At 39.2% G+C, this 14,839-nt stretch overlaps 1 protein-coding gene and 2 long non-coding RNA genes across 4 annotated transcripts; 1 reads left to right on the top strand and 2 right to left on the bottom strand.

Moving 5' to 3' along the window:
- Window positions 1–2,550: 2,550 nt before the first annotated feature.
- Window positions 2,551–6,345, top strand: LOC119902717. The gene is made up of 4 exons (XR_005444357.1): window positions 2,551–2,712; window positions 2,797–3,929; window positions 4,129–4,172; window positions 5,307–6,345. It is a non-coding gene; the product is annotated as an uncharacterized LOC119902717 (long non-coding RNA).
- A 2,737-nt stretch (window positions 6,346–9,082) lies between these two features.
- LOC119903040 lies at window positions 9,083–9,894 on the bottom strand. Its single transcript, XR_005444403.1, has 3 exons — window positions 9,763–9,894; window positions 9,445–9,621; window positions 9,083–9,361 (listed from the first exon to the last, which is right to left on the bottom strand). It is a non-coding gene; the product is annotated as an uncharacterized LOC119903040 (long non-coding RNA).
- A 504-nt stretch (window positions 9,895–10,398) lies between these two features.
- On the bottom strand, window positions 10,399–11,923 carry LOC119903023. 2 transcript variants are annotated; one of them, XM_038719415.1, is made up of 5 exons: window positions 11,772–11,923; window positions 11,320–11,664; window positions 11,119–11,236; window positions 10,914–11,005; window positions 10,399–10,811 (listed from the first exon to the last, which is right to left on the bottom strand). In XM_038719415.1, exons 1-5 carry the CDS (start codon window positions 11,886–11,888, stop codon window positions 10,611–10,613), a joined length of 873 nt encoding a protein of 290 aa, XP_038575343.1. In that variant the 5' UTR covers window positions 11,889–11,923; the 3' UTR covers window positions 10,399–10,610. The 2 variants fall into 2 exon arrangements, with proteins under 2 accessions (XP_038575343.1, XP_038575344.1); XM_038719416.1 differs by having other exon boundaries at window positions 10,399–10,781.
- Window positions 11,924–14,839: the final 2,916 nt, after the last annotated feature.

Below are 14,839 nucleotides of genomic sequence, written 5' to 3'. Positions count from 1 at the left end.
ATGTTATACATTTCTCATTATTAGGTCAATTGGACACTAAAGTATACTCCTACTAAACGACCCTGTATGATAAGTGTTCTGTGTTACAAAACAGTGATAATTTAAGGCATCTGGTTGATATCAATTTTGATTGCTTGTTTTGCACCAAATGCCATAGGCAACATTGATTTAGCCTGGGTGTCTCCTACATCTGCCACTTTCACTGTATGATAATAATAATAATAATCCTGTGTCAATCTAGAGATGCATATTCTGAATTGCATTGTGCTTTGTGTGTTCCTCTCTTTCCTGTATACAGCCAAATTAAACTGTATATTGATTCTACTTCTTCTCTGTGACTGTGGATCTGATGTCTCACTTTGGTATACTTTTACTAACACAGGTGAGCCGCAAAACCTGCAGCTCTTGTTTCGCAGCCATCTCCCAAAAAAAGAAAGTAAAAAAACGTGACCCTGGACAGGAAGTGGGGGGAAAGGGTCCTAAAAAACAGAAATGCAGGAAGAGTGGTGGACTCTGCCCATATTGCAGTAAGTAGAAATGCTCATATTTCATTAAGCAATATGATTTGTTTCACTTTCATTAATATTTTGTGATAGGGCAAGGGCCTCATTTTACAAAAATAAGTTGAATTTGTCAGTGAATGAATTTGAGGTAGTCATAGATGGCATTGGTGTAACATATTATTTGAATTAATTTGTAATTTGCTTGACATGCATAGAATAGACTTTCTTTTTGACCAGGCGCTCATGTACATTTGTTTACATGTACTACCGGCTACATTGCAAATATAACCTTGCTTTAGTACCACACAGGTACTTCAGTATGCGTGTTACTGAAGTTTCTGTCTCTGCTAAAGGCAGATCACAGAATTCAGATCCAGAGTCACTATTAAAGACAGTCTTGCATGATTATGTAAGTAGATAACATGCTCTTACCTTGCACTACCACCCCTAGCATGTGAATATTGCATCGCACACTTATAGTGCCTTGCGCTGTGTTCATTTTAGAGAAAGTGCATGATGATGTGACAGAATAACTCAGGACATGTGTGAAAGCCATGCTGTGTGCAACATATGTGTTGTTAAAAGCAAGGCCATATTCCAGGTGTCCTATTTCAAAGACACAACTTAAAAAAGTATTTGAATTACTACAGGGGAGATTAATGTCGGGTTAAAAGTGGAAAGGATTCGACTATACCTACTGGAGTAGGACCGAGACCAGGTTCTGTAGTGCAGCTGGCTATTTTATGTCCGTTGGTGGCATTCCCAAATGAGTGTTTCTGTTAGTCCCCCAATCTACATTTGCCGTGGGCAGAGACAGGTAGACGACCAAGGGGGGGAGGAGAGTGTTTGGATCAGGTGGATAGGTGGCCATAAAGAGTTAGTCCAGTCAAAATGTATTTTTATCATATTTTGTTTTGTGTGTGTCCAATCAATATAATTATTTTTGAAGGGTGTCAGGACTTTTTGTGTTCCCTTTAGAATCCCAGATTGCTAACTATTTGACCACCAGCATCCAGCACAACATTAGATGAATATTGGTTGTATAGAGCAGGGGTTCTCAAACTGTTTGTGCCAAGGACCCTTTGTGTGGGAGAAGAATTTCCAAGGACCCCCTCATAATTAAAACAATTAAGCATATGCTTGCTACCATTTGTATACTTTGATGCCATTTTTATTCTCTTGGTGTGTACTTACTTGGTCTTTAGTCAACTTTGGATTTTGAATCACTTAATGATGTGGACTGACTCAAACATTTATCCATGTTCATCAGCTATCTTAATGGCAAATAAGCCAAGCTAAGCAGCAGGAAGAATGGTTCATCATGACCTGAGTGAAGTGATTCACAACAGATTGACTTGATTAATCATAATCACAAAAAAAGTTCAATGTTAATGTTTTAATTTATTAGTGCATTCATAATCAAGAGTTTATATGTAGATTCTAGATCATTACATCGTCATTGATAAGCATTTCTTAACGATTAAGCACAACTTTCTCATTCGAAACAAATCCACTTTGAGAACCACTGGTATAGAGTACATATTTCACGAGTTCACACTTACATCAATTTAACAGAGTAAAGATTATGAGTATTTGGCGTGCGGTCCGGGGGGGGTCTCCAGCTCAGGATTTTTGCCTGAACCCAGAGTACTTCCCCCATTGTTATAAAAGTATTTAGGGCTAGAAGTGAGGAGATGGGGTGGTGGAGGGATGCTGTCAAACTGTCAACGGACAGAGGTAAGCTTGTTGTTATATATACACCTCTTAACTCGTTGATTGGATTGATTAGCAGAGTTTGCTCCACTCGTGTCTAATTGGGTTTAATTATCTGAACGTGCTCCTCCCGAACTTTGTTAATAAAACATCATGTAATGTTGTTTCTAAGGGGAAAAGCTGTTAAGGTTGGTCATGTAAGTTGTGTAGCCCGATATTAGAAACAGTAGCACTAATGTATTTAATGCAAATTTGTTTTCCAATTGGGTGGAAAGTAATGCAGTGGGAATAACTAATGTTTGCTGTCTGCATTTATTTATTACCGGTGAAAAAACTAAGTGCATTAGGCTATGTCCCAATTCTATTTTCGCAAAGAAAGATAAGGCCTCTGGAAAGTGGGTGTCTGATGTGGTGACCCATCTGCTACCCACTGAGGACAACCTAAAAATTGTGGCCACCATGAGAAAGGCCTACAATTTTGTATTGATCAAAGAAGGTAGGATTTGTGTAATTTAAGTCATGCCTGTTTTTTTTATGATGGTGAAATATTGAAAATTAACATACTCATGCAATATTGTAGGGAACTCCACGACGACATTGCCCGATCCACACCCTCAGGCCCAGCCCGATCCACACCCTCAGGCCCTGCCCGATCCACACCCTCAGGCCCAGCCCGATCCACACCCTCAGGCCCTGCCCGATCCACACCCTCAGGCCCTGCCCGATCCACACCCTCAGGCCCAGGAAAAGGAGACATTTTATATTTTATATTTACACCCTGTCTCTCTCCCTGTGAAGGAACAACCCCCCCCCCCAAAAAAGAAAGTGTAAGTTAACTGTGGTCTTAGCACACTATGTATGAATTTCTCCTTTTTGTAATCATTATTCATGAAATACAGAAATCTTTAGGTGAATTTAAGTGCAGTCAATTAGCGTAGTTAATGTGAGTAATTTTCAGTGGCCAGTCTGATACACAAAGGAGTTTGTCCTCGCACGCATACCTTTCAGTACTGAACACGCACACTCTAGGAGTAAAGCAATGAGCAATACACACTTGAGGAGAGATGAATACACACACACTCACGCACACATCAGTGGGCAGCCCAGGTAGCTTATCCCCCCCTATCACTGTTCACAATCTGCTTCAATAACCTTTAGGCCAGGCAGTAGGATAATTAGGCTAAATTTCGGCTATGAAATCACTGAATCTAATGGCTAAAGAGCAGTTCATTCCAGGAACTATAACGATAAAAGCGTCCAGACAGACTGACCAGCTATAAGCAAAGTCTCACCTTGTGTTAATAAATGTGATGGCTAAGATGTGATGGGTTCCTATTGGTTGTTAGCTCTTCTTTTTATTGTTCTCAAAATCGCTTTAAAAGCGATCCCCAACAATATTGTTCTCAATCTCGTTATAGTTTATCATATTAACGAGAACAATATTTTTTTATATAGTTATAGTTTTTGGTGTGAATGGCCCTTTATATATGTATTCTTCAGACGTTTTCAAAGTTCAAGGACAATGCTTAAAGTTGTTCCCCAGGTTTTATGAAACTTTAAGTTTAACTTTAAGTTTAATTTCCAGGTTTTTTTTACATTTATGGTTAATTAATATTATTATTATTATTATTATTGTCATTTTAAGGTTGCCGGAAATGTAGTAGGCAAAAAGTTTTCAAATATGACTCCATAACAGGACGAAGGATAAATGAGGTAAGAAATATATTTTTCATTAGGCTGTCTGATCATCTCTCCATTGTCTGTGGCTCATCTGGCATTTCACATATCACAAAATACTGACCATTTAAGCATTGGTAATTTGAGTCCATTTAAGTTCAACTGAAGGCCAAGTGGCCTTGCCCCAAAAATTATGAAATTCAAAACCTGATTATATGTTTTTGTCTTTCTGTAGGGGCAAGAGGAAGTAAGGGTGAAATGGTTACCTTGCTCTGCATGGTAAGTACTGCTTTATATTGGTTTATATTGCCTTCATACATGTACTCTTTTTCCACTTTTTACCATCTCATAGGTAGTGGATAAAGGTTGAAATTTATATTGTAGCACACAACTTTAAATGTACAGGTGGGTCTCAAAGTTTTGCAACCAAAAAGCAGCGTTGAGAGAATTGTCATGTCCACTAGGTTTTAGGTCCAGCGTCAATGCAGCCTTCTACCTGGAGATTTTAGAGCATGGTTCCATCTGCTGACGAGCTTTACGCACATGCTGATATCCTTTTCCAGCAGGACTCTGCCCCTGCCACAGTGCGAAAACTGCTAGTAACTGGGTTGCTTAGCATGGTATTGCTGTGCTTAACTCGTCTCACCTGAACCCCATAGAGAGGACAAAGATAGAAACCAAACCCAACATTAGAGACAACTTCAAGGTCACTATCAAAGCAACATGGGCTTTTATAACACCTCAGCAATGCCATACACTGATGGCCTCCACACCACACCACACCGATGCAGGAATTTGTGCAAAAGCAGCCACACCAAGTATAGAGTGTATGCATTAACAATTTTTGATAAGTCAGATTTGTTCATTTATTTTTGAAAGGTCGACATTTCTGTATTCCTCTTTATTATAATGTAGTGAGTTGATTGATTTTTTATTTTTTAAATTTTTTTCATGAGCTGTAATCAAGATTAAATCAACACAAATTGCTTCAAATGTTGCACAATATTGTAATTGTAGACCCATAGGGTATATACCAATATACCAATTGGTATAGGGTGGAATAAATGCAGTGTCAAATATTGTCTACAGGATTTAGCCACTTGCTCTTTTCAGTACTATGCATAATTCCCCCGGTGTGATGTCTATGTAGGAAGTAGACCTTCACCAATATATTGGCAGAACATCAGTATCGGCCAAGCTCATCCTTGTTGACTGATGTCAGCTATTGACTTTCTCTGACTTTATCTATGAGAGTGGCTGATGTTTATCTGTTACATTTCATCAAGCACTATATATGTATAGGTTTTATAAAAACAATGAAATACAAGACCGTACAATATTTTTTGAAAATATTTATGCTGTGAAACTATTGTTAAAATGGTTCTAATGTTATTTTTTTACTGATACTTACAGTGGAAAAATCTGGGAGGAGACATGGGAGCCGGCCTGCCAGTTCTCACCAGGTGCCAACCATGTGTAATGTCACACATTGGTCTGTAATTCAATGAGTTAAATACCTGCTATGAGATGTCAAGTTTGCCGTTACGGGCCCAGCCATCCTGCTTGCGGATGTGACTACTTTAGATGAGGAGGAGCCGCGTTACACACTTTCAATGGTTTCCACCCTAACATGCTGTCATGCTGTTTTTTCATTTATTTTTTAATTATTGATTTTTGTTAAAAGCTGTGTTCAAATAAATCGATGTATACCTTTATTTCTGTTTGTCTTTCCATTCACCTTGTGGTTTAGCCAATCATCTGAAGTCTTCAATGCATCAAATGATATATTGTAATGTGATGCACAAAGTATGTAGGAAGGTGGGACATGTTTTCATTCATATTAATTGACATCATTAAGGAACCGTTGATTCCACCAGCTAAACCATACATTTTCTGTAGAAAGGGTAGCTGAGGTAGGCAGGGGTGGATAAATGAACAGGCTTACCAGGACCAGAGGTCAAGAGGGTCCAGAAGCCTCTAAAAATTTGAAAGCATGCTTTCTAATTCAGGAAGTTTTCTAAAGGCAAGGCACATGAAACCCTGGCTGCTGCACTGTGGCCTTCCATTGACCTTGATGCACTAAATGTGTGTGTTCAAGTCTACCCCGGATGGGTAAAAGCAGAAGACTATATTTTTTTACTTTTGTTATTTCAGTCTATATGGGCCAATCTGGGTTTCTTGTTTATATTTTTAAAACTGTCAATATTCATTTAGATGTTATGGTATTTATTTATTTTAATATTTCGGTCTTATTTACGGTGAAATAATACAGTATGCTGTAATACAGAACATATGATCCGAGCTAGACGCAAAGACTCCACAATGCAATGCGGGCGTTCATTCACAGAATCGGTTGTCATTGGTTGTCACCAGCAACAACAAGTTGCTCAGCTTTGTACCAGCCGCAATACCAGAGAAAGGACTTTGGTAATACCGATTACCGACCGAAGACTCCGGAAGTGACGTAGTATGTGCCGCTCGGCGGATAAGAAGATAAAAATATATATTTGTGCAAAATTGACTTAATTTATTTAATATATGCTTTTTTGGAAATGTTCTAGATTTCTAAGAAATGTGTTTTTGCACTATTGTAAAACATTTCTTGAATAAAAAATAAAAAAATACACAGTATTCGTAATATTGATGTTTTTGTCTAACGTTGTATTTGAGGATTTAAACAATAAAGATAACAATAATAATAAAATACAGTTTAATGTATTTGTCTCATGTATTGTGTGCTCGTCGGCCGGCGGCAATCTGCAATGGAATGAAGCCCATTCACGGCCATAGTTACATAGTTACACGAACATGTCCCCCCACCCCCCCCCGGAATAACTACACATAAGCACTCGCTTTGTGTGGCGCGTCTCTTATGGGAGTTGTAGTTTTAAAGTATATTGGTATATTTCTCACAATTAGAAGTTAAAAGTGTAAAATTTTGGATACACCCTGTGTTTTTTTGGGATGGGGAACACACTGGTGTTATCAGATTTCAAAAAATGAATCGTTAAATAGGTGAGATAGCTTATTTCCATATTTGACAGTGCTTATACAGTGGGTAAACTTTGGTGACCATATCTACATGACAGCAGAGGCCCAGAGCTTTATATATAAATGCTGGTCTTATGTGTTTAGCACCTTCTGTTGCTAAATTACAAACCGAGATGGACTGGGTTCAAGGTTCAGAGGTCAATGCTCTCTGCAATGCTCTTCTGGCTGTACTTCCATCTTGTGCAACTAAACATCTACAAATGATCTGGAATGCTGCAGCTCGTCTTGTCTTCAACGAGCCCAAAAGGGCCCACGTCACTCCTCTGTTCATCTCTCTGCACTGGCTGCCACTCTCTGCTCGCATCAAGTTCAAGGCCTTGACACTTGCTTACAGATCGACCACTGGCTCAGCTCCCTCCTACTTTCACTCGCTCCTACGAGTCTACACCCCCACCAGAAGCCTACGATCGATCAATGAGCGACGGCTTGTGGTACCATCACAAAGAGCCACAAAATCACTCTCTAGAACGTTCTCATTCACAGTTCCATGCTGGTGGAATGATCTGCCCACCCTCATCCGGAATGCAGAATCCCTGACAGCATTCAAAAGACAACTGAAAACTCATCTCTTCCGAAAGCACTTAACATAAAAAAATAAAATAAAAATAAAAATCCTTTAAATCCTCACTTGCCTAGTTTATGCTACTCTGAGCAATGTTTGAGCACTTCTTGTGTTGTTATTGCCTCCTCACGATAACTTGTTTGGTTTAGACCTCAGATGTAAGTCGCTTTGGATAAAAGTGTCTGCTAAATGACTAAATGTAAAATGTAAATGTAAAATGTATGGAGAATAAAGATGGATCAGACCACATTCTTTATGCTTGCCTGGAGAGACTGGTTTCTATTCTTCTCCACAACCTTCATGACAGTCATATTAAAATGCTCTGTAATGCAGCCTTGTATAACATTAAACCCTCTGATTCACTGTGAGTGTTTGCTCTAAATGATAACACCCACTTTCAACACGGGCCTTCCAGCCAAAGGTATTGTCCATATACACCCCAAGGTGCCTGTAGGAGCAGAGCTGATGGATTGGTTCATCATTTATGACTTCTAATACCTTCTGACCCATGTCAAGAGCCTTTCATCAACTTGTGAAATGGTTGAATGAGATATGCTGTAAGCCGAGGAAGAAGTGTGCCAAAAATGCCAAAACACATGTTGTATACTGTATGTACACTAACCCTAACCCATAAATTGAAAATTTTAAAACTACTAATAATGCAGTGTGATTTTAAATCAAAGTCCCACCCATAAATATGCTCTCATGTTTTTTCCCCTTTAGTCTCAAAATAAAAAATGCTTCTCTTTTTATAGTTTTATTTTTGGTTTTTCACAATAGTACAACAAATCCAAATTAATCAAACAAGCCATTAGGCTGTATTTTTAAACACTCAACTGTAGTTTTTTTTTTATATAGTATATAAGGCAAATCAAAGTGCTTAGGTCAGGAAATGTAGTTATTAAAGCAAGTCTTGAAGTAATTCAACTTCCCAATTAAACATCCAAATTCAGAAAAATTTTTGTGTGTATATAATAACCACTATAGTGTCTATAATTAAGTCACATTTTCAAGTTTTGGGCCAGTTTTTGCATTTGTTGAACCTCTATGTACCTTCACTGCACATGAGAAGCAGCTGAATAAGTCCTGTCAAGGATGCTTTCAGAGACCATCTGTAGCAGGTGAGTTGATGCAAGAAAAAAATGGGGTTGTGTGTCCATGTAAAACTGTCAGAAAACTCAGATTTGCCACAGCAGATGACATCAGTGGAATTATGTTTTTTATTAGTAAAATACACATATTTACACCTTCCTGTAAACTTTTCTGCACATAGTTTTGTTCTACCATAAACAGAAGACGACTATTCGAAAAACAGTTTCTTAAATTAATTTCAGTTTGTATAACTACATTCATTATTATTGTTGTAAAGTAACATGTAGATATGATAATTACTATTATTCAAGCATATCTGACTTACAGTGTTTCCTCTTTGTTGATTTGACCGTGGTGGCCCCCCACAGCAACATTTCGAGATGGTTCTCACTGCGGAACATGAAATCCATGGGGAGGAGTCGGATCCAGATCCAACTCCTCCCACCTTACATACACCTAAACCTACCCAACTCCGCCCCCGATCCCTAAACCCAACCCTAATCCTACCCATCTCCACCCCTTGGATCTTGATCCGACTCCTCCCCGTGGATCTCATGTACTGCATTGAGGTGCTACTGAACATTTCTGCCCCCCACGGTATCAGAAATAGGGCGATTATAGTGTCGATTTCACTGAATATGATCAAAAACTTGAGCATAGCAGTCTCTTGCATGCTTCATCATTCTGGTGACTTCTTGCTTCTTTCTCAAAGTTAAGCTGAGGAAACCCTCGATCCCTTCTTCATTTAGAGCCCACAGCTCACCTTATGGGAGTAAAACAAAAAATTATCAGAAAAAAAATGACAATGTAGAGTATAGTATTACAACACATTACTTAAATACGTACTTTGCAATGCCTCACTGGAAAGCTGGGATGACATCTCCTTGAGTGTGTCTGCACGAGTGGAGAGAGATTTCCAATGCTTTGCCATCTCAGAAAGAACAATCTTCTTCTCCTCCTCAAGTCTCCTTATTGCCATCACAACATCAAACGCCTTCCTCTTGATTTTCAAATCTACAGCGTCTGGGATACAGTTGTGGAAAATAAGTAAATTGTAAGTATGATTATTTTCAAATAATATTTGAGATAATCTGGGATAAGGCATAATTGGTTTTGTGCTACTATGTGAATCAAACAAAATTGTCAACAGATTTGTGTACATACCACCATGTGAAAGTTGCCATGGCCAAACTGTCTCGTCAGAGAGAATGATGTCAAAGACGATTCTTTCTTTCCGACCTTTGCTGCCATCGGTGTCTTTGTAAAGGCGCTGGGACCTTCTTTTAATGCTGGCCACCAGCACCTCCATTCTACGGTCACCGCGTCAAGATCGGCATTCTTTTGGGACGTTGTTGCTGAGAAGAAAAGAAGTGTAAACATTTCACTTACATTTTCATGGCAGTAACTGAAACGAGCTAAGTCTCAGTGTAACACAGAACGCCACAGGGAAGTCATAAGGATTACCTTAACCTCTTTGCTGCTTTTTTTTTCTTTATAAAAAAAAGCTCCTGGAGGAAGGACAGGTGAGTCTCAATATTCATTTCATATTTATTAGCATGTATAGGAAGTATGTAACAGGGTACCAAAGAAAATGACAACGTAGCCAAGATGGGATCCGCTAACTGCAAGAAATGTCGGAAACACTTTATTTTACGGTGTCCTTGTTACATATGTTACATGAACTTAAATAGTAATAACAATAAATTATGCATAATTACATGTAACTAACCCTCAACCAAATCCTAATCCTACCCTAATCCTATAGTAAGTACATGTAGTTAATTATATTACTCCGTATTTAAATGTATAATTACAATCTTAAAAGGACACCTTAAAATAAAGTGTTGAATGTCACCGAAATGTCCAATGTTCCAACTTTTGGACTGTGCACCATTCAGGTACTTTCAGGGCACTTTGTTTTGACATGATTTCCAGTGTGCATGCACTACATACTAAAATTTGGCATTTTAACTGCACAAGTAAATGACCAAGAAAACAGTGTATGTATGATTTCATTTTAAAACAGTAATTACTTGCAGAAGCATGTCTCCCATTATTCTGCAGAACTGAGACATTGAAATAATAGTATAACTATCACCTTCTGCCCACTCCTTAATATCAGTGACCCAGCCCTCAACTTCAACCTGTGTCACTGCCAGCTGGATTTTCATGCTTTCCAGATCCTGAAGTTGGCTTTCCAGGCGTTTTGCGGCCTTCAAATAACAAAAAAAGGAAATGAAATAAAAATGTTATACCTACAAAAATATACAATAGAAGGTATTTACAATATAAAAAATAACAATACTCATCTCTACCTTCTGATATCGGCAGGCAAGTGAAGCAGCCAAGTTATTAAACTTTTGCTGATTCCAGCGCATGGCCATCAGTGTAAGCATGTCTGTACGTCCTGTAAAAAAGAAAAGAAAATACACTAATCTGTGTTGTACCACATGTCCCTCACTGGCTACAATTTTCTTGTAACACATTCAATCTAAGTAGTGCAGTGTGTGGTTACCTTACCTGCTTTGGACATGTGCTTTGTGGTCACAGCAATCCTAGAGAGGAAGGCGTTACACTGCTCAACCTCCTCCCCAAGTGTCAATCCGGCCCCTTGCTGGTAAGCTCCACTCCATTTAACCTATTGAAGAAAATACTTAAAAGCTGCCAACATACCTTTGCAGGTGTTTAGGGACGGTTAATGACATGGTAATGTTTTCTTACCTCGCATTTAAAATCATGGGCTTTGGCATGAAACACTGAGAGGAATGGTTTCATGCTCAGAAGGTGCTGGAGCTCCGGGCAGCTTTTTGTCACTTTGTGGAGGTAGGGCCAGTACTTGCAGGTTACATCCATGGCAAAAAAGCTTATTGACTTATTTGCCAGCTTGTTCTGCAGGTAGAGGGGATAAGCATATATTTCTCCCCTGAACATGTTGAGAGCGCCGAGAAAAACTCCATGTCGACAGACCGCAAGCTCAAGTCCCTCCTCATCAATTTTACTAGAGGATCTCTGAGAAGTTTCCCTGGCAGCTGACCACTCCCCTCCACAGACACCTCTTCCAGAGACCTACAACATGGAAAAAGGTTGATATAAATAGTCAGGACTCACCCAAACAATGTCAACTGTAAAATGTTATTGGTCGTGTTTTTAGAAATATTATACAACAAGTTTACATGGTTGGTGTTGGAATGAATGTAATCCACAAATCTTTCTACTTCATCATCTTTTGCAATGAAGATGCCATCAAATAAGGCTTGTTCTTCAGATCTAATTGAAAGAAAGGTACACATTGACCTTCAATATGACACAGCAAAGGTTACTTTAACAACACTGCAAATTACACACATTTTGTAATTGCTGCGTTCTTAAAGCGGTAGTGCTTGCGATTTCAGTCCACAGAAACAGCAAGCATGTCTGGGGTGCATGCAGGACAGATAAAATGCTCCTCCCTGCAGATCTTATCCACTTCAAATCTAACAGCCTCCCACTCTAAAAAGCTTTTTTGAAGCTGTCTGCTGTGATCTTCCCAGTCTGTTTCAGAACAGTAAAACATGTCAACATAATTCACAGTTAAGTTAACTAAAGTTAATAAGGTCAAAGGTGACACCAAATCCTCTGCATCGAGCCTCCACAGCAGTCGCTCAGCCCAGTGGATCTTTGGAAGTCTTTTGGCTCTTTGTATGTCACGGACAAAATCACGACCAAGTCCCCCCCAAAAAACCACAGCAAACTCGACTCCCACACCAAACTTAACCAATGTCTTTATGGACCTATTTGTTTTTTTTCTGAATGCAAACTGCATGACTAGGATGTGACATCACTACTTGATCTTATACACAGGTCTAATGTTTTGAGTGATTGAGTTGATAAATTGCTCCAATACTTTTGTACATTTAGTGTATGAATTTAGATTCTTTACTGAGTGGTAGTTTTTACACAAAGACTTTGAATCTTAGATGATGTTCTATTAATGTATCGAGTCCAGCTGAATCACTGTTTTGATTTCATCAACATGCTCCAATTATAATAATCAGTGTGTTGATAATGTCACCATAGTCGTTCTGCGATACACATCAATACTAGTACTAGTGTTAGTGATTCCCCCACTCATACTCACACGGCCAAAGCGGACAGTTCGTTGATCAAGCATTCTTAAGAATGCTTGGCAGGACAGTCCTGGTGCTGCCATCTTCAATTCTTCATAAGAACAAAAAACATCTGTAGCGTACACCGTGGAAAAGTGAAGGGTAGCGGGCCAGTAGTCATTACGGACTAAGTCCCACATTTCATCTCAGGCATACTGAGATCATATCGTCCTGGAAAATCAGGAAAAGTAGCTTACATTACTATCACCTATGTAGTACATTCAGAACTAATAAAACTTAAAATCAGACATCTGGCAGTCTTTCTCATTTGTCAAGTGCCTCTTTTGTGAGACAGAACGCAAAACTGAACATCCCTCCTGCCTATCCTGGGTCTTTCACAGGCGGGAGATGCACATAAGGGTATAGATGCGGGCGGGAGCGGACTAAAACACATTATTGCGGAACGGGACAGAATATTGTGGGAACGGGGGGGCAGGACTGAAAATCCTGCCCAGCGCAGACCACTAGGGACGTTTGAATAGAATAGATCAGGACACATTTACAAAGCCAACAGCACTGCCTTTTTTTTTTCTATTCAAATAGGACAATGAAAAGTGGCAGGAAGCGAGTGGGAGAGCCCTATGGGGTGGAATCAGGTCTAAAGTCCAACCCAGGTCCCTATGGGCACTTTGCCCAGAATGTGATATGGAGCTAAAGCCACTTGATCTGGAATGTTCCCTTAAGTTCATTTTATTCTTACCATTCATTGTAACCACAGCAACAACTTTCCTGTGTTGACACTCAACGATCCCGGAGAACAACTACATATTTTTTTGGGAATCTCCAACGGCACAATACACACTGAAAGACACATCATATGCAGGGATTAAAGACATGCATCATCCTATGTACTACTGGGAAGTATTCTGCATCATTTTCTTTTTTCTTTTTATCATGATTTGAAAAGCTTTAAAGATAAAGGTCATTAAGTGTTTCAGAGAAAGTACTCAAAACATTCCTGTGAAGCCTATTATACTGTAAAGTTATTTAAATAAACTGAGAATGGGACTAGTGCTGCACAATATATAATTGCACTTTTTCTGACAGATAAAGCGATTACCATTTCCAATTCAATTTTTGAATGTGTATGATCTGATCAGTTCAATATTCCAATGTCTCTTTAATTTGTGCCACCCCTGATAAGTAAGCACAGTGTACAAGACTAACACCCACTGACCGACTGAAGTTCACCAATCAGAATTTTGTCCCCTTCACCACTACGCACACCCACCAACCAGAAGTTGCACAGTCAAGGAGGATGACGTGAATATAAAAGTCAAATGTCACAATGATATTTGAAGATTTTACCATTAGGCAGTTGCGTTGGATCATATTGCAATTACGATTGCAATAATTGTGCAGCCCTAAATAAGACACTCAAAGAAATAGAGCTTACCACAGTGGGAGAGCCCTCTCCGACACAGGTTGTTGGGGCAATGGCTGAAAGAATCCAGCTATTGTTCATCCCTGTTGTGGAACACATGGTTTCGGTGTATACTGACATCACAATCAGCACAAAAGAATGGTTGTGGTCGGCAGTCACGACAACGGACAGCAGCTGCACGCTGCCACATTGTTGGCAGATCTGAGTGTTCACATTTTGTTGTGCCACCATGGTTTCCCAGACAGGGTCTCTCTTTCTCCCACCTCTCTGAGAGGAGACTTTTTCTAGTAACCAGTCTGAGGAAGCTTGTGGTGGTGCTGGTGCCGTTTCCTGATCATCCAAGTCATCACCTGAGTGGTTTAGCTCTTCAGGAAAGTCTCTGTTAAAATAGTACATCATATTTCAAAACATTTTCTACACTATCAAAGTGTGCAACATGTTCGGTTATTCTGTCGCAAAAACATGTAATTACATTCTAATTATTAGAATCTATAAACATAATGAACTAATAGACCAAATAAAGAACATACCAACAGTGTCAGGGGGACAGTATTGGTTATCTCAAGCTGTTGTCCAACATCCTAGTATGAGAACTAGACTTACGACGTAGCTGTGACTAGCTGTACAAAAATAAAACCCAAATCAACCTTTACAGCATTACAATTCCATAGATTTTGACAAGCTCATTTTATTCCACACAATGATACATACT

The sequence above is a fragment of the Micropterus salmoides genome, unplaced genomic scaffold (genome assembly GCF_014851395.1).
Source record: "Micropterus salmoides isolate LMB-PRFRI ecotype aquatic unplaced genomic scaffold, ASM1485139v1 Ms_hic_scaffold_14, whole genome shotgun sequence".
Taxonomy (NCBI): Eukaryota; Metazoa; Chordata; class Actinopteri; order Centrarchiformes; family Centrarchidae; genus Micropterus; species Micropterus salmoides.
Note: the sequence above shows the minus strand (reverse complement) of the source record. Positions and strands in the feature narration are given on the sequence as shown.